At 44.5% G+C, this 26,398-nt stretch overlaps 1 protein-coding gene across 1 annotated transcript; it reads left to right on the plus strand.

The window, feature by feature from the left end:
* Positions 1–330: 330 nt before the first annotated feature.
* pcyox1 (prenylcysteine oxidase 1) lies at positions 331–16,044 on the plus strand (the record flags this gene model as incomplete). The annotated part of the gene is made up of 7 exons (XM_080530126.1): positions 331–442; positions 3,947–4,153; positions 4,886–5,060; positions 5,467–5,678; positions 12,565–12,717; positions 14,132–14,394; positions 15,628–16,044. 7 exons carry the CDS (start codon positions 331–333, stop codon positions 16,042–16,044), a joined length of 1,539 nt encoding a protein of 512 aa, XP_080386252.1.
* Between the last annotated feature and the right edge of the window lie 10,354 nt (positions 16,045–26,398).

Raw genomic sequence — 26,398 nt, forward strand, 5'->3', positions numbered from 1 at the left:
ATAGTGATATAAAAGTATAAATAAATACACAACAGTGATGGGTACAGTATGGCAAGTACGGTAGAGGTATATAGAGTTAAAGTTATTAGAGTTATGAGCTATGTACAGTTAAGGTAGCTTCTGCACAGTATGTCATGTGCAGATCTATAAAAAGGAAGATATATCAAAGAGACGCATGCAGCAATGTGCAATATACCATATGTGGAAAGGTAGTGTTATAAACGTCAATACCAGCCTCCTTCACTGTGTGAACAATCATCCCAGAGGGACGTGTTCATTGGTTGGTTGTCTCCACAGATGTCCAAGCCTGCGACCAATTGAAAGCCAACGATGATTCTGAGAAACCTGTCGATCAGGACCCTGCTGGTCCTGGGGCTCTGTCAGGCCGGCCGGCGCAGTCTGGCCTCTTCCCCTGGGCCCAGAGACCCCCCCAGGAGAATAGGTAAGCCCCCCTAGTCTGAACCCAGAGACCCCCCCAGGAGAATAGGTAAGCCCCCCTAGTCTGAACCCAGAGACCCCCCCAGGAGAATAGGTAAGCCCCCCCCTAGTCTGAACCCAGAGACCCCCCCCAGGAGAATAGGTAAGCCCCCCTAGTCTGAACCCAGAGACCCCCCCAGGACCACTGGACCCCCCAGGACAGGGGCATCAGCATACATTGATGATTCTATTGGCCACTGATTGACTCTCTGTGTGATATTCTGATAGACTCTCTGTGTGATATTCTGATAGACTCTCTGTGTGATATTCTGATAGACTCTCTGTGTGATATTCTGATAGACTCTCTGTGTGATATTCTGATAGACTCTCTGTGTGATATTCTGATAGACTCTCTGTGTGATATTCTGATAGACTCTCTGTGTGATATTCTGATAGACTCTCTGTGTGATATTCTGATAGACTCTCTGTGTGATATTCTGATAGACTCTCTGTGTGATATTCTGATAGACTCTCTGTGTGATATTCTGATAGACTCTCTGTGTGATATTCTGATAGACTCTCTGTGTGATATTCTGATAGACTCTCTGTGTGATATTCTGATAGACTCTCTGTGTGATATTCTGATAGACTCCCTGTGTGATATTCTGATAGACTCTCTGTGTGATATTCTGATAGACTCTCTGTGTGATATTCTGATAGACTCTCTGTTAGGGATGGACGGTTTCCAATTATTGAAACCGAAAAACCGTCAGAGAGTAAAACCGCGGTTTTCCGGTTAACCGAAAAATACAGTAAAAAAAAAAAAAAAAAATCAAATAGTTGAGCCCTACTGCTACAATACACTCATGTCGAACACCATTAAAACACCGTAAGCACAGTCGCAACACATTTAGGCTACTTAGTTTCACAAATATAAGTGGAAAGGCAGACTTTTGTAAGCTACACCATACATGAAAACACATGAACACTTAACACACCAGCTCTGCTGATCCAGGGTGCACGCCTGCACGGAAGATCATCTCTTGGAACAGCGTCTTCATTGAATGAACTGCTTTCTCAATATCTTGGTTCTTAGACAAAGTTTCAGCTGCTGCTCAATGTATTTAAATATTTGAATACTGCTCAATAATCACTGAAATATTAGACTTAGAATTATGCAGTGAACATACTTAAAGCTTTTCATAAAAACCACATGCCGCGAGACTGACTCGTCCTGAACTGTCGTAAGTCAATCAACAAAGAATGCCCCATCAAAATAAAAGTGCCCATGGTAGAGCTGTCAAAATAGAGCTTTCAAAATAAATGTACTAATACAGATAGAGATAAATACAGAACTACCTTTGCGTCACTAAGTGACCGCGTATCTTCTGAGACATGCGTTCTGTCATCACTTTCAGTAGCGCCTTCACACACAGTGGCGCTGTGCACAAACACTCTTGATCCGCATAGCTCTTGTTTTATTATATTGTGGTTTAGTAAATACTGCACTTGGAGTTACATTCAATGCATGATTTGTGCTATAGAACATAAATAAAGTTTGATTGATTGATTGATATCAAATCAAATCACATTTTATTTCTATAGCGCATTTCTCACAAAAGTGACCCAATGCGCTTTACAGAGAGCAGCGAAAATGATCTTATTAAATGTAAGCGAGTAATTGTAAAAAACCTTTCCTATCTACCAATAACTGAAGGCAACTATCTTTCCCATAGAGTGATTCGTTACCCTTAAATATAATCCCAATTAGATATTAATCCTCAGTTATTCTTCACAACTGACCAAACCTCTCACTCATTGCGCGGCAGATTCAGACTGTATCATTGTTATTTTCACACACGACAAACATGTGACATGTTCCAGTTTTATTCTTATTCTATTTTATTCTTCTAAAAAAAAAAAAAAAAAAAAACGGTTTCAGACGGTTTTGATAAAAAACCGTTTCTATTTTTAGAAACCCCGGTTTTCGGTTTAACCGAAAAACCGTCCATCCCTACTCTCTGTGTGATATTCTGATAGACTCTCTGTGTGATATTCTGATAGACTCTCTGTGTGATATTCTGATAGACTCTCTGTGTGATATTCTGATAGACTCCCTGTGTGATATTCTGATAGACTCTCTGTGTGATATTCTGATAGACTCTCTGTGTGATATTCTGATAGACTCTCTGTGTGATATTCTGATAGACTCTCTGTGTGATATTCTGATAGACTCTCTGTGTGATATTCTGATAGACTCTCTGTGTGATATTCTGATAGACTCTCTGTGTGATATTCTGATAGACTCTCTGTGTGATATTCTGATAGACTCTCTGTGTGATATTCTGATAGACTCTCTGTGTGATATTCTGATAGACTCTCTGTGTGATATTCTGATAGACTCTCTGTGTGATATTCTGATAGACTCTCTGTGTGATATTCTGATAGACTCTCTGTGTGATATTCTGATAGACTCTCTGTATGATATTCTGATAGACTCTCTGTATGATATTCTGATAGACTCTCTGTGTGATATTCTGATAGACTCCCTGTGTGATATTCTGATAGACTCTCTGTGTGATATTCTGATAGACTCCCTGTGTGATATTCTGATAGACTCTCTGTGTGATATTCTGATAGACTCTCTGTGTGATATTCTGATAGACTCTCTGTATGATATTCTGATAGACTCTCTGTGTGATATTCTGATAGACTCTCTGTGTGATATTCTGATAGACTCTCTGTGTGATATTCTGATAGACTCCCTGTATGATATTCTGATAGACTCTCTGTGTGATATTCTGATAGACTCTCTGTGTGATATTCTGATAGACTCCCTGTGTGATATTCTGATAGACTCTCTGTGTGATATTCTGATAGACTCTCTGTGTGATATTCTGATAGACTCTCTGTGTGATATTCTGATAGACTCTCTGTGTGATATTCTGATAGACTCTCTGTGTGATATTCTGATAGACTCTCTGTGTGATATTCTGATAGACTCTCTGTGTGATATTCTGATAGACTCTCTGTGTGATATTCTGATAGACTCTCTGTGTGATATTCTGATAGACTCTCTGTGTGATATTCTGATAGACTCTCTGTGTGATATTCTGATAGACTCTCTGTGTGATATTCTGATAGACTCTCTGTGTGATATTCTGATAGACTCTCTGTGTGATATTCTGATAGACTCTCTGTATGATATTCTGATAGACTCTCTGTATGATATTCTGATAGACTCTCTGTGTGATATTCTGATAGACTCCCTGTGTGATATTCTGATAGACTCTCTGTGTGATATTCTGATAGACTCCCTGTGTGATATTCTGATAGACTCTCTGTGTGATATTCTGATAGACTCTCTGTATGATATTCTGATAGACTCTCTGTATGATATTCTGATAGACTCTCTGTGTGATATTCTGATAGACTCTCTGTGTGATATTCTGATAGACTCCCTGTGTGATGGGCTCCCTCTTGGATTTCCGGTGACGTTTAGTTGTTTTGTCTTCCTGGTGTGTGTCAGCGGTGGTGGGAGCAGGCATCGGGGGGACGGCCACCGCCTACTTCCTGAGGGAGGAGTTTGGCCCGGGGGTGAAGATCGACGTGTTTGAGCCGGGCAGCGTGGGCGGCCGCCTGGCCACGGAGAAGATCGGAGAGCACGACTACGAGACCGGGGGGGCCGTCATCCACCCCCTCAACCTGCACATGAAGCACTTCATCTACAAGCTAGGTGAGTCACATGATGTCACAATCAAACTAGGAGAGACAGGTGATGTCAAAATCAAACTAGGAGAGACAGGTGATGTCACAATCAAACTAGGAGAGACACGTGATGTCACAATCGAACTAGGAGAGACAGGTGATGTCACAATCAAACTAGGAGAGACACGTGATGTCACAATCAAACTAGGAGAGACAGGTGATATCACAATCGAACTAGGAGAGACAGGTGATGTCACAATCAAACTAGGAGAGACACGTGATGTCACAGTCAAACTAGGAGAGACATGTGATGTCACAATCAAACTAGGAGAGACATGTGATGTCACAATCAAACTAGGAGAGACAGGTGATGTCACAATCAAACTAGGAGAGACATGTGATGTCACAATCAAACTAGGAGAGACAGGTGATGTCACAATCAAACTAGGTGAGACACGTGATATCACAATCAAAACACATTGTATTTGTCACGTACTTCATATGCAGCCGTAATTGACACAGTGAAATGATTTGGGATCTTCCTCCTAGCTGAGAGTCACACAACAAAGTGACAATAGTACTTGTGCAATTAATGTTATGGAATTCTATTCTCAGAGTCTCAGACTGTCACACACATGCATACACTACACTGCTTACATAGCATACACTACACTGCTTACATAGCATACATAGAGAGTGATAGATTGAGACCAACACATGAGATATAACTACACCCCCCTCCCTCCCTCCCTCCCCCCAGGCCTGTCTCAGAGGCGAGACCTCCCTTCCAAGATGGCCATCTTTGACGGGAAGGAGCTCACCTTTGAAGAGAGCGACTGGTTTGTTGTGAACCTCCTGCGCTTGCTCTGGCGGTACGGGTTCAACTTCCTCCGCATGCAGATGTGGGTGGAGAGCGTTCTGGACAAGTTCATGAAGTGAGTCTAGACTTTAAATCTGAAAAACATCCTTCTAGTATGAAAGATGAATGTCATTGCAGAGTGAATACTCAACTGTTACATTTTACATGTACATGTTTGGCATTCAGCAGACGCCTTATTCCAAAGCGACTTACAATCAATACATTTGACTAAGCAAGTGAATCATCAATCCACCAGTCGTAGCAGGAAGAGTAATCTAGCTCAGGCCCGGGGCCATTGGCAGTCGTCCTGATAGAAGAAGAGAAAAAGAAAAAATATATACGTATTTCTAACACAGGAGAAACAGTACAAGGGGGGCAGTAGAACTCTCAGGAGGCACAGTATAGGGGGAAGCAGGCGTCTCAGGAGGCACAGTACTTATTTATAGCTTATTTTGTGTTTATTTTCGGGGGGGTGTTTCTAGGATTTACCAGTACCAGCAGTTCGGCTACTCCTTTTCCAGCGTGGAGAAGCTCCTTCACGCCATGGGCGGCGACGGCTTCCTCACGCTGGCCAATCAGACGCTGGAGGAGGCCATGTTGGGGGAGGGGTTTTCCCAGAGCTTCCTCAACGACATCGTGGCGCCCGTCACCCGTGTGAACTACGGTCAGAGTGTCCGCATCAACGCCTTCGTAGGTGTGTGTGTGTGTGTGTGTGTGATGAGGGTTCGTAGGTAAGTGTGTGTGTGATGAGGCAGCGTAGGTGTGTGTGTGTGGTGATGGTTCGTAGGTGTGTGTGTGTGTGTGTGATGAGGCAGCGTAGGTGAGTGTGTGTGATGAGGGTTCGTAGGTGTGTGTGTGTGATGAGGCAGCGTGTGTGTGTGTGTGTGTGTGTGTGTGTGTGATGAGGCAGCGTAGGTGTGTGTGTGTGATGAGGCAGCGTAGGTGTGTGTGTGTGTGTGTGTGAGGCAGTGTAGGTGTGTGTGTGTGATGAGGCAGCGTAGGTGTGTGTGTGTGTGATGAGGCAGCGTAGGTGTGTGCGTGTGTGTGTGTGATGAGGCAGCGTAGGTGTGTGTGTGTGATGAGGCGGTGTAGGTGTGTGTGTGTGTGTGTGTGTGTGTGAGGCAGTGTAGGTGTGTGTGTGTGTGTGTGATGAGGCAGCGTAGGTGTGTGTGACTGGGTTTCCGTTAACCGGGAATTACCGGTCTTTGTCCGGTAATTTTTTTGGAAGTCCGACAAATTGAAAAGTCGTTGGACATATTGTCCGGTGAAAATAATTCCCTTTGAATACAATTCGCTAAAGTTCACATTCTGATTCCTTCTATTTTAAAAAAGACGAATATATAGGCTATGTATTTCTTTTATTATGATATGATTTGACACCGGCATGATGATGACTCCTAATGTGGAGGCCGGCCTATGCGAAACAGCGCACAGGTGCCACATGGGATTGATGCCAGATGGGATTACAGTTTAACCAGTCTATTACCGCTTAAACACAGTAGCCCATTCGGCGGTAACCCATGCCTATCTGGCAACCCTGCCAACCCGTCCACCATAGTAATACGCAAACGTTGCAGCTCAAAGTGCACCATAGCGAGCGATGTAGGTGACCGGTCCGTTCAGGCGTTTAAAAATGCCCGAGCACGCTACATCCAGCATCTAGTAGATGCACTACACGAGCGATTCCCCGAAGATTCCCTAGATGTACTGAACAGCTTCGACATCCTTCTGAACCCCTCCCAATACCCACAGACGCAGGATGGTAAGTAGAAGCTAGCCTGTTTAATTAAGTTGGTTGCAAAATGCATAGTATAATTCTTAGGCCTATCCTTTTTGAATAACCTAAAATGCTTGTCTAAATTGCGAAATGTAGACTATGGCCGCCGCCCATCATAGGCTAATAATAATTATCATCATCATAATAACAATAATAATTATTAGGCTATAATAACAACAATGATGAAAACAACAGGATAACATTTAAACCTTCCTACTTTTCAGTTAATCTGGCTGTTGATGTCATTTTGTCATAAAAAAAAATAGGCCATCACTGATTCATGATCACTCATTCCGTCCCCTCAGCGCTTGAAGAATATGCTAAACCGGCCATCCAGACCATCATTGGTCATTTTGGCCAAGAAATGACCAGCGATGATGACTCAGCACCAGCCACAGCCCCGGTCATCGATGCCACAAACGTGCAACGAGATGCCATCGGTGTCATGACAGCGCTTCGTGGTTATGGGGGCTTGCGTTTCTCAACAGCCTGCGAAGTCCTCATCCGAGACTTCAGCGAAATTTACCCAGAGTGGGCCACACTGGCCAAGATAGCCTGCTTGATTCCCGTCTCCAGTCTCTCTGCAGAACCGAATTAAAACTGCGGACCGAAGTCGCCTTGGGGAGGGCAAGGTCACACGGCTAATGCGCATTGCAAGTTGCGGAGAGACACTTTGCAGTTTTGATTTCAAGTCCGCAGCTGCACGCTTCAATGCTGCCAAAAAGCGACGTAGGCCTAATAAGTAGCTGAATTATATGAGCAGCCATTGTTATTTTCAGAGTTTTTACTCTAGGCTATTTTATTTAAGGCTATCCCCTATCTATCTGAGAAAAGGCATAGGCGATAGGCCTAGGCTGTAACATCGAACGGAAATTAGCCTGTACATACGCATTGCAAGTTAATTTAAAGCCTATTTATTTTCAAAGAGTTTTATTCTATTTTATTTTATCTGATAAAAGGCATATGAACGGAAATTAGGCTAGCCGTGTCACGCCAGAAGCCTACATGCTTGCACTGTTACTGTTCAATAAAATGTTATACATCTAGACATTGTGGTATTTCTTTATATACGTATCCCAGACTGCCTATCAATTGTTTCTCAATAAACAGTTATGTTCTCCCCATTGTCATACTCCCGAGCTAAACGAAATGCCTTCCCAACCAGCGAGACCTGGTTATAGAAATGACGTTGTTTTATTGATTTTTTAAAAAAGGGTAAAACTGGAAAGAGAAAATAGAAAACTCACATTAATCCCAAACAATTTAACAAACTTCAGTTAACGTAATGTGGAGTCCGTTCATTGATCGATGCTGTCTGTTCAGTTCCCAGTGAGGCGCCCGTTCAGCGCTGGACCCGTTCAGCGCTGGATTTGACGCATGGCATAGTGCGCATGCGTCAAATCATGTTATATTATTATATAGCTCGCATCTAATCGTATCGGATGAGAAATAGACATTAAATGGCATATATAGGCCGCTACACAACAGTAATCACCGCGACAAACAGCTATATTAGATTTGGGGGGAAAAAAATATGATTTTGAATTTTTTTTTATTTTATTATATTTTAATATGATGACCGGAATATATCACGTTTGTCCGGTAAATCGAATTCTTCCCGGACACGATGTCCGACGGCAAATTTTTCTAACGGAAACCCTGGTGTGTGAGTGTGATGAGGCAGTGTAGGTGTGTGTGTGTGTGTGTGTGATGAGGCAGCGTAGGTGTGTGTGTGTGTGATGAGGCAGCGTAGGTGTGAGTGTGTGTGTGATGAGGCAGCGTAGGTGAGTGTGTGTGTGTGATGAGGCAGCGTAGGAGAGTGTGTGTGTGTGATGAGGCAGCGTAGGAGAGTGTGTGTGTGTGATGAGGCAGCGTAGGAGAGAGTGTGTGTGATGAGGCAGCGTAGGTGAGTGTGTGTGTGATGAGGCAGCGTAGGTGAGTGTGTGTGATGAGGCAGCGTAGGTGTGTGTGTGTGTGTGATGAGGCAGCGTAGGTGTGTGTGTGTGTGTGATGAGGCAGCGTAGGAGAGTGTGTGTGTGTGTGTGTGATGAGGCAGCGTAGGTGAGTGTGTGTGATGAGGCAGCGTAGGTGAGTGTGTGTGATGAGGCAGCGTAGGTGTGTGTGTGTGATGAGGCAGCGTAGGTGAGTGTGTGTGATGAGGCAGCGTAGGTGAGTGTGTGTGTGTGTGTGTGATGAGGCAGCGTAGGTGAGTGTGTGTGATGAGGCAGCGTAGGTGAGTGTGTGTGATGAGGCAGCGTAGGTGTGTGTGTGTGATGAGGCAGCGTAGGTGAGTGTGTGTGTGATGAGGCAGCGTAGGTGAGTGTGTGTGATGAGGCAGCGTAGGTGAGTGTGTGTGATGAGGCAGCGTAGGTGAGTGTGAGTGTGTGTGTGTGATGAGGCAGCGTAGGTGTGTGTGTGTGTGTGTGATGAGGCAGCGTAGGTGAGTGTGTGTGATGAGGCAGCGTAGGTGAGTGTGTGTGTGTGATGAGGCAGCGTAGGTGTGTGTGTGTGATGAGGCAGCGTAGGTGAGTGTGTGTGATGAGGCAGCGTAGGTGTGTGTGTGTGATGAGGCAGCGTAGGTGTGTGTGTGTGTGTGTGATGAGGCAGCGTAGGTGAGTGTGTGTGTGTGATGAGGCAGCGTAGGTGTGTGTGTGTGTGTGTGTGTGATGAGGCAGCGTAGGTGAGTGTGTGTGTGATGAGGCAGCGTAGGTGTGTGTGTGTGATGAGGCAGCGTAGGTGTGTGTGTGTGATGAGGCAGCGTAGGTGAGTGTGTGTGTGATGAGGCAGCGTAGGTGAGTGTGTGTGATGAGGCAGCGTAGGTGAGTGTGTGTGATGAGGCAGCGTAGGTGAGTGTGAGTGTGTGTGTGTGATGAGGCAGCGTAGGTGTGTGTGTGTGTGTGATGAGGCAGCGTAGGTGTGTGTGTGTGATGAGGCAGTGTAGGTGAGTGTGAGTGTGTGTGTGTGATGAGGCAGTGTAGGTGAGTGTGTGTGTGTGATGAGGCAGCGTAGGTGTGTGTGTGTGTGTGTGTGTGATGAGGCAGCGTAGGTGAGTGTGTGTGATGACGCAGCGTAGGTGTGTGTGTGTGTGTGTGTGTGAGGCAGCGTAGGTGAGTGTGTGTGATGAGGCAGCGTAGGTGTGTGTGTGTGTGTGTGTGTGTGTGTGTGTGATGAGGCAGCGTAGGTGTGTGTGTGTGTGTGTGTGTGATGAGGCAGCGTAGGTGAGTGTGTGTGTGTGTGTGTGATGAGGCAGCGTAGGTGAGTGTGTGTGATGAGGCAGCGTAGGTGAGTGTGTGTGTGTGTGTGATGAGGCAGCGTAGGTGAGTGTGTGTGTGATGAGGCAGCGTAGGAGAGTGTGTGTGTGTGTGTGTGTGTGTGTGTGTGTGCGTGTGATGCAGCGTAGGAGAGTGTGTGTGATGAGGCAGCGTAGGTGTGTGTGTGATGAGGCAGCGTAGGTGTGTGTGTGTGTGATGAGGCAGCGTAGGTGTGTGTGTGTGTGATGAGGCAGCGTAGGTGTGTTTGTGTGTGTGATGAGGCAGCGTAGGTGTGTGTGTGATGAGGCAGCGTAGGTGTGTGTGTGATGAGGCAGCGTAGGTGTGTGTGTGTGATGAGGCAGCGTAGGTGTGTGTGTGTGTGAGGCAGCGTAGGTGAGTGTGTGTGAGGCAGCGTGTGTGTGTGTGATGAGGCAGCGTAGGTGTGTGTGTGTGTGATGAGGCAGCGTAGGTGAGTGTGTGTGATGAGGCAGCGTAGGAGAGTGTGTGATGATGAGGCAGCGTAGGTGTGTGTGTGTGATGAGGCAGCGTAGGTGTGTGTGTGTGTGTGATGAGGCAGCGTAGGTGTGTGTGTGTGTGTGATGAGGCAGCGTAGGAGAGTGTGTGTGATGAGGCAGCGTAGGACACACTTACGAACCCTCATCACACACACACACCTATGCTGCCTCATCATCACAAAACCCCTCCCCCAACATGGCCTCCTCCACCTAACCTAATGTAATGTAATCTAACATAATGTAATCTAATGTAATCTAACCTAATGTAATGTAATCTAATGTAATCTAATGTAATCTAACCTAATGTAATGTAATCTAATGTAATCTAACCTAATGTAATTAGGGCTGGGTTAAAAAAAATGATTTCCCGATTCTGAATCGATCTTCATTGAATGAGCGATTATCGATTAATAAATCCCGAGATCGATCTTTCATGATTTTTTAATTATTATTATTATTATTATAAAAAAAATCTGCTTGCAGCTTCAACCCGCAACGAGATCTCGTGGCCAGATCTCGCGCTACAATAATTTATCATATCTCACGCAACGACCAGGCTTAAAGGCAGATGTCTGGGTGCATTTTGGATGTAAAAATTATGACGATAGAGATGAGCAGGACAAAAGCAAAGCCATATGCAAGCTGTGCGCAGTGGAGGTTAAATTTAGTGGAAACACCACAAATCTACGGAACCACTTATTGAGGCATCACCCTGACGTGAAACATGGAAAAGCGGATCCGAAACAAGCCTCGCTGATAAAGACGTTTGGTTGCAAATTACAATCAAATTCTCCGCGTGCCCAACAAATTACTACAGCGTCGTCAGTGTCGTCAGTGTACTAGAACCACGCTACGTGTTACCGACACGCAAACAGTTGAGTGAAGTGATAGTCCCAGACATGTCCGCGCAGGTGAAACGTGATATCTCAACTTCACTCCAGCCAGCAGAGAGAGTTGCCATAACGTGTGACAGCTGGACATCCAGAGCAATCGACTCGTACCTGACAATCACTTGCCACTTTATCAGCGAGGCTTGTTTCGGATCCTCTTTTCCATGTTTCACGTCAGGGTGATGCCTCAATAAGTGGTTCCGTAGATTTGTGGTATTTCCACTAACTTATTGTTACTGTATACTACAGTATTTTAATAATCATTGATTTTCCAATTATGTTTATTCCTGAATAAAATCTTCCAATCTCCAAAAAGTGAGAAAGCAGTAATGAAGGGCTTTAGTTTCATGGACATTATGGTTTACAATGTGTTTTTTTGTTCCCCAAAATACCCTCATCTATTGCACTATTTTCGTTTGAGTTTTGCACATTTTTATTTTGTATATATATATATATATTATGCAAATAAGCTATTTGAGACAGTCCTGAGGGATATGTGATGTCTTGTTTACCGATAGGCTATGTTTGTAGCCCCTTTATTTACACTGGCTGCAGTGAAGCACGTTAAAAAGCACTTTTTGTAGTGTCTGATTTAGCTAAATGTTGGTCAATGATGTTCATTTATGTTCCAATAAGAAGTACATTCATGTAACTGCTTTCGAGTCAATTCTTAATGTAAACATTGATATGTTTAACAATGCTACATGTTATAGGGTTCCTTGAACCATTTATAGCATTAGTTCTGAGAATCTCTTTATATTCAAGGAAAATTGATATTGTAACTAAATCGAATCGGAATTGAATTGTGAATCTAATCGAATCGGGAGCTGTGAATCGGAATCGAATCGTTTTGGGAAATCAGTGGCGATACCCAGCCCTAAATGTAATGTAATCTAATGTAATCTAACCTAATGTAATCTAATGTAATGTAATGTAGTCTAACCTAATCTAATGTAATGTAACCTAATCTAACCTAATGTAATGTAATCTAACCTAATATAAGATAATGTAACCTAGCCTAATGTAACCTGGGGTGTGCCGTGTGTCCTATAGGGGTAACCTAGCCTAATGTAACCTGGGGTCTGCCGTGTGTCGTATAGGGGTAACCTAGCCTAATGTAACCTGGGGTGTGCCGTGTGTCCTGCAGGGGCGGTGTCTCTGGCGGGGGCTGACCCGGGGCTGTGGGCGGTGGACGGGGGGAACAGGAGGGTGTGTTCTGGCCTCCTGTACAGCAGCAAGGCAGAGCTCATCCACGCCAGGGTCACCTCCATCTCTGTCAAGCAGAGACCCTCCAAGACAGGTATGTTACCTAGCAGAGACCCTCCAAGACAGGTACGTTACCTAGCAGACAGTAGGTCTGATTTTGGCCCATTCCTCTACACAGATTGTCTTTAAATCTTTAAAGATCCGGATCTTCAGATGCTTCCACAAATGTTCTATTGGGTTTAAGTCAGGTGATTGACTAGGCCATTCCAACAAGTTGATTTTCTTTCTCTGAAACCAATTGTGAGTTTCCTTTGCTGTATGCTATTGCTGTTGTCCTGCTGGAAGGTCCACCCACGTCTCATCCTCAGCATCCTGGTGGATGGCAGCAGGTTCATCTCAAGAATCTCTTTGTACATGGCTCCATTCATTGTTCCTTCAATGATATGAAGTCTGCCAGTACCACGAGAGGAGAAACAGACCCACACCATCATACTTCTACCTCCAAACTTCACTGTTGGTATAGTGTTATTCGGGTGATGTGCAGTGCCATTTCTCCTCCAAACATGGTGTGTTGTGTGACAGCCAAAAAGTTCAATTTTGGTCTCATCTGACCAGAGTACATGCTCCCAGTAGTTCACTGGCTTGTCCAAATGTTGTTTGGCAAACCTTAAACAAGCTTCAACATGTCTTTTTTTCAGTAGTGGAGTCTTGCGGGCTGAGCGTGCACAGAGATTGCCTACTGTCCTTTCTGTCACAGTTGTACCTGTTGCCTCCAAGTCTTTCTAGAGCTCTTTCCTAGTGGTCCTTGGCTCTTTGGCTACTCTTCTAAGTCTCCTTCTGACTCCCTGATCAGAAGTCTTGCGAGGAGCTCCTGTGCGTGGCTGGTTGATGGTGGAGTGATGTTGCTTCCACTTAGGGATAATGCCCCAACGGTGCTTACTGGAAGATTCAGAAGTTGTGAAATACGTCTGTAGCCAATTCCATTTTCATGTTTTGCAACAATCTGGTTGCGAAGGTTTTGAGACGGCTCTTTGCTTTTACCCATCATTAGATGTTTGTTGTGTGGCACCTTGGTAACAATAACACCTTTTTATAGCCCATCAATATATTCTAACCTAGCTGACATTAATTAGCACAGATTGGAGGTAGAGTTCCCTCCTTATTAGTTATGGTTTTCAGCTGGTTAGTTGCCTTTCCTTGCTGTGGTGTACTGCTTTTTCTTAGTGTGTTCAATACTTTTTTCCTGTTTCATTCCACTTTATTACACATAACTTTATTTACATATGGACTTTAATGTTTAGATTTTGTCTGGATTGTTTGAGTTAATACCAAAGTCTGGTGCAAATTTCACTTGAATAGGCTCATTGGAACATTTACTGGACAAAATGTTGATGTGTTCAATACTTATTTCCCCCACTGTAACTGTAACATGAGTCTTTACTCTGCCTGCTTACACACCCTCCTCTCTCCTTCCTCTCCCTCCTTTCTCTCCTCCCTCTGGTCGCTAGGCAACACCCTCAGCTACTACGAGGTGAACTACGTGGGGGAGTCCGGCTCCGCCCACTCCCTGTACGACATTGTGATCGTGGCCACGCCCCTCCACCAGGGCAAGTCCGACATCTCCTTCCCTGGCTTCTCCCCGCCCCTGCCCTCCCACTACCCCGGGCGCTACCACCAGACGGTGACCACCATGGTGCACGGCCTCCTCAACGTGTCCTACCTGGGCCTGGCCTCCTCCTCAGCGGCCGCCGCGGGCTTCAGCGTGTCGGAGGTACGGGACCATTATTATTTATCTGACGAGACTTAAAATAAATGTTATATCTTTGCACTCAAACCCTCCTTTCATGACTTTTCCTAGTGCGTTCTACCACCCAGTATCCTTACATTTTCAAAATCACATCAGGATAAGCTAGTATAGAGCTATTTTGCCGTTTTTCTGTGTAGGAAGCAGGGTCATTTACAAGCGGCCAACTAGTGGTCGTTGTGTGTAAATAGCAGCTTTCTATTGTAAAGACTATGGTCATTTGACCCTAGAGGCGGCTCTTATAGTAGGTAAAACAGGCACAGCTGTGTTAGGCCCCTCCCACCCTAGACCAGGTGACACTCTCACGACTTCAAGTCTGGTAGAACAAGAGAAACCAGCTTCCTCTACTCAAGATTCTACATTTGCCCAACGACAGATACATTTGAATAGCTCACCTCCTTTTGTGTTCCACAGCCTGTCTGTCTCGACACCTAGAAACTCCAGACTATGTTGAGGCACAACAGGGGGGGTTGCTCAGCTTCTGTTCACGCTGGTGCCTCCCTCCTTACCTGTGTTATACCGTAAGGAAGGGAGGGCCACATTCACCCACATTCACCTTCCTCCCTCTTCCTCATCTGGGACCTCCCCTCAACGTGATTGGTTTGACCTCACCTGAGGGCAGGGTTGTTACCTGTGTACAAAAAATACATGTCTACACTTTTTTAGAGAATCCTTTCACTGTCAAGATCTTTTGGTCTGACATGCTTCTTGTAAACTGTTCTCCTTTTATAAAAAAAGACAATTAAATATCTTTTCTGTACAATTTTGAATAAACCAGGCTTGGCTTTTTTCTATTTTATTATTTAAGATACTTAAATATTACATGGAGCTAAAGAAAGGACAATTCAAACATGGACCTCTGCAATACAAAGGATAAAAGAGTTGATGGAGTGACTGTGTTTGTAGGCTGTGTTGTATGTGAATGTAACCTGTAATTGTTGTATTATTATGATTTTATGATTTACCAAATATAGTGTAATGAAGAACTATGGGGTGGGGGTTACTCATGTGTTTATAGTGTGTGGGGCGGGGGGGGGAAGGGATGTTATCGCCATGGGGGGGTTAAGATAAGGGGGAAAAGAAAAATCCAGGACAGACACTTATTTTGTTTGGTGTAATAATGTGAGTTTTTTTCATGTGTACTGTTTTGCAATACATAATTGATTACAAAAAAAGATACTTACACATTTCCCCTAACAGGTGCTCACCACAGACGCCAAGGGCGCCGTGATCAACAGCCTGAGCTCCATCGACCCCGTGCACCTGCCCCCCGGCTACGCGCGCCCCCCCGCCAGCCAGGCCAAGGTGTGGAAGGTGTTCTCCCCCCGGCCGCTGGGCCCCGACACGCTGGCACGCATGTTCCTCTCCCGGGACTCGGTGTCGGAGACGCGCTGGCTGGCGTACCCGGCCTACAGCCCGCCACGCCGCGGCACGCCGCCCTTCGTGCTGCACGAGCGGCTGTACTACCTGAACGCCGTGGAGTGGGCCGCCAGCGCCATGGAGATGAGCGCCATCGCAGCCCGGAACCTGGCGCTGCTCGCACACCACCGCTGGCACGGCCTGGGGGAGAAGATAGACCAGGAGGACCTGCACACTCGCCTGAGGGGAGAACTGTGAGGGAGGGGGGGGGGGAGGACCTGCACACTCGCCTGAGGGGAGAACTGTGAGGGAGGGAGGGGGGGGGGGGGAGGACCTGCACACTCGCCTGAGGGGAGAACTGTGAGGGAGCGGGGGGAGGAGAGAGGGAGGGAGGAAGAAAGGGAGGGAGGGGTGGAGGGAAGGAGAGGGGATGGAGGGATGGAGGGAAGGAGAGGGGGTGGAGGGAGGGGTGGAGGGATAGTGGGGGTTAAAAAGAGGAAATGAGGAGCATGAGCAATAATATGAGATGTTCCACAGTGAAACACTCCTGTCAGGTGACTCCTGGTCTAGTTGGGAGGGGCCTAACACTCCTGTCAGGTGACTCCTGGTCTAGGGTGGGAGGGGCCTAACACTCCTGTCAGGTGACTCCTGGTCTAGGGTGGGAGGGGCCTAACACTCCTGTCAGGTGACTCCTGGTCTAGTTGGGAGGGGCCTAACACTCCTGTCAGGTGACTCTTGGTCTAGTTGGGAGGGGCCTAACACTCCTGTCACCTGGTGTAGGGTGGGAGGGGCCTAACACTCCTGTCACCTGGTGTAGGGTGGGAGGGGCCTAACACTCCTGGTCTGGTAGCACAGAGCCCAACGTTCATCATGCCGTAGACTAGATGGTGCCAGCCTAACTAACGCTCTGCAGTCAGAAATGAGCGCCAGGTATATTTGGATAACTGTCTATCTGCCAATCTATTAGACATTGTTCTATCAGACATGGTTCTATGTGTCTCTTCTAGCAGACATGGTTCTATGTGTTGCTGCTGTGTTGCAGATTTCTACCTCTGAGGTAGTTTTTGTTCGTCGGGTGCGTTCGTAAATCCGCTTTGAGAGCGCCAGAGCGCACATTGGGTTCAAAGTCATAAAGGGACCAAGTCATTTGATTGGACAAAAAGGCATTCCATGAGTGCTGAGAATCAGATTTCCAGAGCGAATTTACGAACACAGCCATAATGAAGTGTTTCTTCTGGTTGATCGTCGCAATGACAGGGTGGTATTTGTTTGACGCATTGGCCAACTGTATTATCAGGTGATTATCAATCATTGAACAAACCATCAGGTTCTGTGATTTTAAACCTTTTTTAATTTATTCAGATTATAAATATAATGTAAGCCATTAGGGACTGCCTATTCACAGATCCTTTGATGTCATTTGAAAATGTTTAGCAGTTTTTCTTACCACATTTTTAAACTGCTAAAAAAAAGTGCCTTTAAAATTACTAAGCAATATTTTGTACTTTTTCTTTACTTCTACTACTAATAGAACATTTGTTTGTGTGTGTCTGTTGTCTATGAGATGAGAGTTTTCCACTGGGACCAAACTTGGATATACTGTTAGAACACAAAGCACATTGTTTCTAAAGCCTGGTACACACATGGTCTGGTCGATTTTGGCCCGATTTCCCCCCTTCCGACCAAGGACAGCAAACGCCCGATTATCGGATAGCTCTAAGATTTATGCAACAAGATTATCCTGTGGTGTTTACGATCAAAAGTCCTCTTGTGTGTGGGCAACTCCCAACAACTCCCGAGTCCAATCGTAATGTGGATGAAATGTAGCATGAAGCGAGCTGTTCTGCACTTCATTTTCCCTGTCGCACATGGCTGCCTCTACAGGTCAGTCAGGGTACTACGTTAGGTCACGTTTGATCACGCAAGATTTCTGGCTTGGTGGGCGAGACTCTAGACTGTCGTAGGACAGATCTTTATACCTGTGGTGTGCTGTATTGGGAATATCGGAGCACACCACACACAATACGATCAAAACTGTTCAATCCATGATTTTTTATCTTCATGCATGGGGTCTCTCTCAGATAAAGATTTTCTAAATCTTAACAGATGTTTTTATGTGTGTACCAGGCTTTAGAATCCTTCAGGCAGGAGTTGAACAAAGACAAGATCATCTTCTAGTCTGGGAGATCACGTGTGTTCCCTCTCTCACCTGTCTACAGCTGCTGTGATAACATAGTTTCAGCCTTTCTAATGCACTATAGAGGTTTAGGGTTTCTAGAAGGTTTTCAAGAGTTTGTTAATTATGTGGTAGTGGTACTGTACAGCCATCTAGGTGGTGCACTTTAATTGATAGAATATTGTTGAATTAACACCAAAGTCACTAATGTTAGATTACTAGAGAGGTTATTTTTTGAGACCTTGAACTGTTTTGACACGTAATCATGACAGCGTGTATCAGGGGTTTCAGGAAGTCATGTCAAACCTTCCGTCATGTTGTCATTCATGAACGGGAGACTTTTTTAAATTGATGTTTACAATATTAATAAAGTGTGTGACCGAGAAATGGCATTTGTGATTTCCTCAGGCTACTATGTTGTACTGTTGAGAATGTATTTTTACTAACCTATTAGACAGTAGCCTATATTGTATCCACATTGTTTGCATAGATGGAAATGGCCACTGCTGTCCTTCTCTTCAACAGACCAGACATTTGCCTGAGGTGAGGCTGTTTAAACTGCCACAGCTCGTCTGTTAGATGACGTATCAACTGTTTAAACAGAGTAGTCCAGGAACCAGACACACATTCACAGCTCTGCTACACACACACACACATTCACAGATCTGCTACACACACACACACACACACACATTCACAGCTCTGCTACACACATACACACATTCACAGCTCTGCTACACACATACACACATACACAGTTCTGCTATACACACACACACATACACACATTCACAGCTCTGCTATACACACACACACATTCATACATTCACAGCTCTGCTACACACACACACACATTCACAGCTCTGCTACACACATACACACATTCACAGCTCTGCTACACACATACACACATTCACAGCTCTGCTACACACACACACACACATTCACAGCTCTGCTACACACACACACATTCACAGCTCTGCTACACACACACACATTCACAGCTCTGCTACACACACACACACATTCACAGCTCTGCTACACACATACACACATTCACAGCTCTGCTACACACATACACACATTCACAGCTCTGCTACACACACACACATTCACAGCTCTGCTACACACATACACACATTCACAGCTCTGCTACACACATACACACATTCACAGCTCTGCTACACACATACACACATTCACAGCTCTGCTACACACACACACATTCACAGCTCTGCTACACACATACACACATTCACAGCTCTGCTACACACATACACACATACACAGCTCTACACATACACACATTCACAGCTCTGCTACACATACACAGTTCTGCTATACACACACACACACACACATTCACAGCTCTGCTATACACACACACACATTCACAGCTCTGCTATACACACACACATTCACAGCTCTGCTACACACATACACACATTCACAGCTCTGCTACACACATACACACATTCACAGCTCTGCTACACACATACACACATTCACAGCTCTGCTACACACATACACACATTCACAGCTCTGCTACACACATACACACATTCACAGCTCTGCTACACACATACACACATTCACAGCTCTGCTACACACATACACACATACACACATTAACAGTTCCAAAACAAAATGGCAACGAAAAACTGAACGTTGTGTACCAAAATGACCTCAGATGGTTGTGCACAGTGGATGAATTGTCTCCTAGACAACAGTCTGCCCCCCGCATGACAACACAGCGTCAAAGATGCAAAAAACAAACATTTCTGTCCCAGAGAGGAAATGAACATCGCTTCTGACAACACTGACAGACCCCCCACACACACACACACACCAGCACCCCAAATAAAGGCCCATCTGACAACACTGACAGACCCCCCCACCACACACACACACACACTCACACACTCTCACACAAACACACACACACACACACTCTCACACAAACACACACACACACCAGCACCCCAAATAAAGGCCCATCTGAAGGAGCCGACAATGGGGGTCATTGACGCCCAGAATAATGACCCGTCTGTGCTGCCCCCACCCCGCCCCCCCCAGCAGTGCTGCCCCCCACACACACACCCCCCAGGTAGGCAGGGAGGCTGGTACCAAGGCCGCACACACACACGGCCGTCCGCCACACACACACACACACGCGCGCCCGCCATGCAGAGCATGTGATGACAGAGGAGGTATAAGAGAACGCAGGGCAGCAGACACACACCAGTCGCACCCAGAAGCTACACAGATATACCACAGATATACCATCAAGAGCAGCTACAGATATATATATACTGTATATACAGTATATATACCACCAGGATCCACCATGAGAGTCCCGGTGTCTATGCTCCTCTTCCTCGCTGCTGCAGGACTTCGTACCGGTAAGATAACTCAATGACATGACGGGTTTTGTTTTGTTTTAAGAGCCGTTGTTTGCTGTGTCCCTCTCCAGGGCGGCTGCTCTGCTGTCCCGTAGAGAGCATTGTGAGTTTGACGATGACATTTTGTAGACAAGAGATTTTATTTTTATTTGAAGGGTTGACGACACAAGTTGCAATATTGTTTTTTCGATTAGTATCAAATTTTTAATTTAAATTTAATTTAAATTTAAATTAAAAGTATCACCATGGCAACTGGTGAAGTACATAATATATCTATATTATATACCGGGTACCTTTATACCTATATTATATACCTTTATACCTATATTATATTATGTTATATTATATATTTTTGACTGTTTTTCTGTCAGTTGTGTGGTGAAGCTGTACTTTGGTTTCTGTTTGTTGCTTCATATCATTAAAACAGAAGAGAGAGACACTGTTAGAGGATCTACTAGGAAATTCTTCATTATTTGGCAACCTTTCCTAACCTTTTTTGAAAAATCTGACAGCATGATAATGTAGTATCATTTCATTTTGTTTGTGTTATTTATTTTACTTTTATGGGCGTCTGGCTGTGTATAATGTCTGTACGTATATATGTATACGGTACATGTCTGGTATTTGGGGGGATATATTTAAGTTTGTTCTTTGTTGGTCCAGTTTGGACCTGTGATATATTGTGGAAAATAAAATTTAAAAAACCGTGGTAAAGAAAAACAAAAAACAGAAGAGAGATATCAGTGAGATGTTCTGTCCTAATACAGATCCAATTTTGCAAGATCAATATTAAATGCATCAGGTAATAATAATAATAATACCTGTATTACTGTAGGTAGCCTACTGTATCACTCATCAAGACTTGATCCACTGAAACAGTCTGACTTTGTCATGATGACTTACTGTCCTCAGCTCTCACTGCATCCCTGGAGTCTGCAGAGGAAGACCACACATCTGCTGAGGAAGGTAAGAAAGGTCGATGGTGATGATGGTGATGATGATGGTGATGATGATGATGATGGTGATGATGGTGGTGGTGATGGTGGTAGTGATGATGATGGTGGTGGTGGTGATGGTGGTAGTGATGATGGTGGTAGTGATGATGATGGTGGTGGTAATGATGTTGATGAAGATGGTAATGATGATGTTGATGAAGATGTTGATGAAGATGGTAATGATGATGATGATGATGATGATGATGATGGTAATGATGATGATGATGATGAAGATGGTGATGATGATGATGATGGTGATGAAGATGGTAATGATGATGATGATGGTGATGATGATATTGATGAAGATGATGGTGATGATGATGATGATGATGAAGATGGTAATGATGATGGTGATGATGATATTGATGAAGATGATGATGATGATGAAGATGGTAATGAAGAAGATGATGATGAAGATGATGATGATGATGAAGATGGTAATGATGATGTTGAAGATGATGATGATGATGATGATGATGAAGATGGTGATGAAGATGGTGATGATGGTGATGAAGATGATGAAGAAGATGATGATGATATTGATGAAGATGATGGTGATGAAGATGGTAATGATTATGATGGTGATGAAGATGGTGGTGGTGGTGGTGATGATGATGATGATGATGATGATGATGGTGATGATGATGATGGTGATGATGATGGTGGTGGTGGTTGCATCAGTGACAACTCGTGTTACGTAGCTCTAACACTCTCACTGTCTTTTCCAGTGGAGGAGCTTAGCGCGCTGCAGAAGAGAGGTAAGATAACCACAATAATCTCTTTACAATTATCATCGTTCATCATACTTTCCATTTAAAATGCAAAACATCATATAGCAGTGTTGTATAGCACCACAGTATAACACCACAGACACAATGGTACTTCACACTGGAATGTCTCTCTGCCTTTCTCTCCATGAGCACTACTTTGCATGGTACTTCTCATTTGACTGAACTTATCTCCCCTGCCTGCAGTAGGTATATTCCATAGAGTACTGTAGGTATATTCTATAGAGTACTGTAGTTATATTCTATAGAGTACTGTAGGTATATTCTAGAGTACTGTAGGTATATTCTATAGAGTACTGTAGGTATATTCTATAGAGTACTGTAGGTATATAGAGTACTGTAGGTATATAGAGTATTGTAGTTATATTCTATTATAGAATATAACTACAATACTCTATATACCTACAGTACTCTATACTGTATATAGTATATAGAGTATTGTAGTTATATAGAGTATTGTAGTTATATAGAGTGTTGTAGTTATATAGAGAGTGTTGTAGTTATATAGAGTATTATATTCTATAGAGCAAACTCCAGTTGTCTCGAGGCCGCTGTCTGCTGGTATTGTCATCTCATAGGAGGGCTGTTCAAGTAGGCTACTACAAGAAAGAACATTTACTTTTTTATTTCCTTTAGGCCTACTAACATATTTAGATCATATTTTTATCAAAGAACAGCAGTTTTTAAGAGTTTCTTACTGTATTAATATGTATCTATATATCTGTCTCTCTATACATAGGCTACATAAATGTCACTTTATAACTGCTCTGCCACTGTGTTTAGCGATAGAGAGATATTCTTGAACAAGGTCTTCTTTTCTGGACATAGAATATCAGTGACGTGCAAGTACAACATACAATCCTTTAAATGGCTTTCCTGCTTTCGCCTCAACTCACTCACCTCATACCTGCCTTCAGCTCCAGTATCAGCATCCTTCATACCTGCCTTCAGCTCCACTATCAGCATCCTTCATACCTGCCTTCAGCTCCACTATCAGCATCCTTCATACCTGCCTTCAGCTCCACTATCAGCATCCTTCATACCTGTCTTCAGCTCCAGTATCAGCATCCTTCATACCTGCCTTCAGCTCCAGTATCAGCATCCTTCATACCTGTCTTCAGCTTCAGTATCAGCATCCTTCATACCTGCCTTCAGCTCCACTATCAGCATCCTTCATACCTGTCTTCAGCTCCAGTATCAGCATCCTTCATACCTGCCTTCATCTCCAGTATCAGCATCCTTCATACCTGCCTTCATCTCCACTATCAGCATCCTTCATACCTGCCTTCAGCTCCAGTATCAGCATCCTTCATACCTGCCTTCAGCTCCACTATCAGCATCCTTCATACCTGTCTTCATCTCCAGTATCAGCATCCTTCATACCTGTCTTCAGCTCCAGTATCAGCATCCTTCATACCTGCCTTCACCTCCAGTATCAGCATCCTTCATACCTGTCTTCATCTCCAGTATCAGCATCCTTCATACCTGTCTTCAGCTCCAGTATCAGCCTCCTTCATACCTGCTTCAGCTCCACTATCAGCATCCTTCATAGCCCTCTGTAGCTGCCTTTCCCTCTCGTCTCCCTGGTACTTCTCATCTGTTCTCTGTGTTTAGTCGAGTAACGACGCTTGAGATCGTATTCCTTTAGAACAGCAACTTTCTCCTTACATATCAGGCAGGTAGCATTCCCAACGAATTCCCCCCAAAATACTGCGATGTCCATCTTTGTACACAAATATATATATATAATATATATATATAATATATTATATAGAGTATTGTAGATATATAGAGTATTGTAGTTATATTCTATATAGAGTATTGTAGTTATATTCTATAGAGTATTGTAGTTATAAAGAGTATTGTAGTTATATTATATAGAGTATTGTAGTTATATTCTATAGAGTATTGTAGTTATATAGAGTATTGTAGTTATATTCCATATAGAGTATTGTAGTTATATAGAGTATTGTAGTTATATAGAGTATTGTAGTTATATAGAGTATTGTAGTTATATAGAGTATTGTAGTTATATTCTATAGAGTATTGTAGTTATATAGAGTATTGTAGTTATATTATATAGAGTATTGTAGTTATATAGAGTATTGTAGCTATATTATATAGAGTATTGTAGTTATATAGAGTATTGTAGTTATATTCTATAGAGTATTGTAGTTATATTCTATAGAGTATTGTAGTTATATAGAGTATTGTAGTTATATTATATAGAGTATTGTAGTTATATAGAGTATTGTAGCTATATTCCATATAGAGTATTGTAGATATATAGAGTATTGTAGTTATATTCTATAGAGTATTGTAGCTATATTCCATATAGAGTATTGTAGTTATATAGAGTATTGTAGCTATATTCCATATAGAGTATTGTAGTTATATTCTATAGAGTATTTATGTATATTCTATATAGAGTATTGTAGTTATATTCTATAGAGTATTGTAGATATATAGAGTATTGTAGTTATATAGAGTATTGTAGTTATATAGAGTATTGTAGTTATATAGAGTATTGTAGTTATATTATATAGAGTATTGTAGATATATAGAGTATTGTAGTTATATTCTATAGAGTATTGTAGTTATATTCTATAGAGTATTGTAGTTATATAGAGTATTGTAGTTATATAGAGTATTGTAGTTATATTCCATAGACTAGTCCACTGTTTATTGTACTCATGTTTGCATTAAGCAAAAAAAACGTCTCAACCCTCTCCTCTGTTCCACCCTCTCTCCTCTGTTCCACCCTCTCTCCTCTGTTCCACCCTCTCTCCTCTGTTCCACCCTCTCTCCTCTGTTCCACCCTCTCTCCTCTGTTCCACCCTCTCTCCTCTGTTCCACCCTCTCTCCTCTGTTCCACCCTCTCTCCTCTGTTCCACCCTCTCTCCTCTGTTCCACCCTCTCTCCTCTGTTCCACCCTCTCTCCTCTGTTCCACCCTCTCTCCTCTGTTCCACCCTCTCTCCTCTGTTCCACCCTCTCTCCTCTGTTCCACCCTCTCTCCTCTGTTCCACCCTCTCTCCTCTGTTCCACCCTCTCTCCTCTGTTCCACCCTCTCTCCTCTGTTCCACCCTCTCTCCTCTGTTCCACCCTCTCTCCTCTGTTCCACCCTCTCTCCTCTGTTCCACCCTCTCTCCTCTGTTCCACCCTCTCTCCTCTGTTCCACCCTCTCTCCTCTGTTCCACCCTCTCTCCTCTGTTCCACCCTCTCTCCTCTGTTCCACCCTCTCTCCTCTGTTCCACCCTCTCTCCTCTGTTCCACCCTCTCTCCTCTGTTCCACCCTCTCTCCTCTGTTCCACCCTCTCTCCTCTGTTCCACCCTCTCTCCTCTGTTCCACCCTCTCTCCTCTGTTCCACCCTCTCTCCTCTGTTCCACCCTCTCTCCTCTGTTCCACCCTCTCTCCTCCGTTCCACCCTCTCTCCTCCGTTCCACCCTCTCTCCTCCGTTCCACCCTCTCTCCTCCGTTCCACCCTCTCTCCTCCGTTCCACCCTCTCTCCTCCGTTCCACCCTCTCTCCTCCGTTCCACCCTCTCTCCTCCGTTCCACCCTCTCTCCTCCGTTCCACCCTCTCTCCTCCGTTCCACCCTCTCTCCTCCGTTCCACCCTCTCTCCTCCGTTCCACCCTCTCTCCTCCGTTCCACCCTCTCTCCTCCGTTCCACCCTCTCTCCTCCGTTCCACCCTCTCTCCTCTGTTCCACCCTCTCTCCTCTGTTCCACCCTCTCTCCTCTGTTCCACCCTCTCTCCTCTGTTCCACCCTCTCTCCTCTGTTCCACCCTCTCTCCTCTGTTCCACCCTCTCTCCTCTGTTCCACCCTCTCTCCTCTGTTCCACCCTCTCTCCTCTGTTCCACCCTCTCTCCTCTGTTCCACCCTCTCTCCTCTGTTCCACCCTCTCTCCTCTGTTCCACCCTCTCTCCTCTGTTCCACCCTCTCTCCTCTGTTCCACCCTCTCTCCTCTGTTCCACCCTCTCTCCTCTGTTCCACCCTCTCTCCTCTGTTCCACCCTCTCTCCTCTGTTCCACCCTCTCTCCTCTGTTCCACCCTCTCTCCTCTGTTCCACCCTCTCTCCTCTGTTCCACCCTCTCTCCTCTGTTCCACCCTCTCTCCTCTGTTCCACCCTCTCTCCTCTGTTCCACCCTCTCTCCTCTGTTCCACCCTCTCTCCTCTGTTCCACCCTCTCTCCTCTGTTCCACCCTCTCTCCTCTGTTCCACCCTCTCTCCTCTGTTCCACCCTCTCTC

The sequence above is a fragment of the Nansenia antarctica genome (assembly GCF_963989245.1).
Source record: "Nansenia antarctica genome assembly, chromosome: 4".
Lineage (NCBI taxonomy): Eukaryota > Metazoa > Chordata > Actinopteri > Argentiniformes > Microstomatidae > Nansenia > Nansenia antarctica.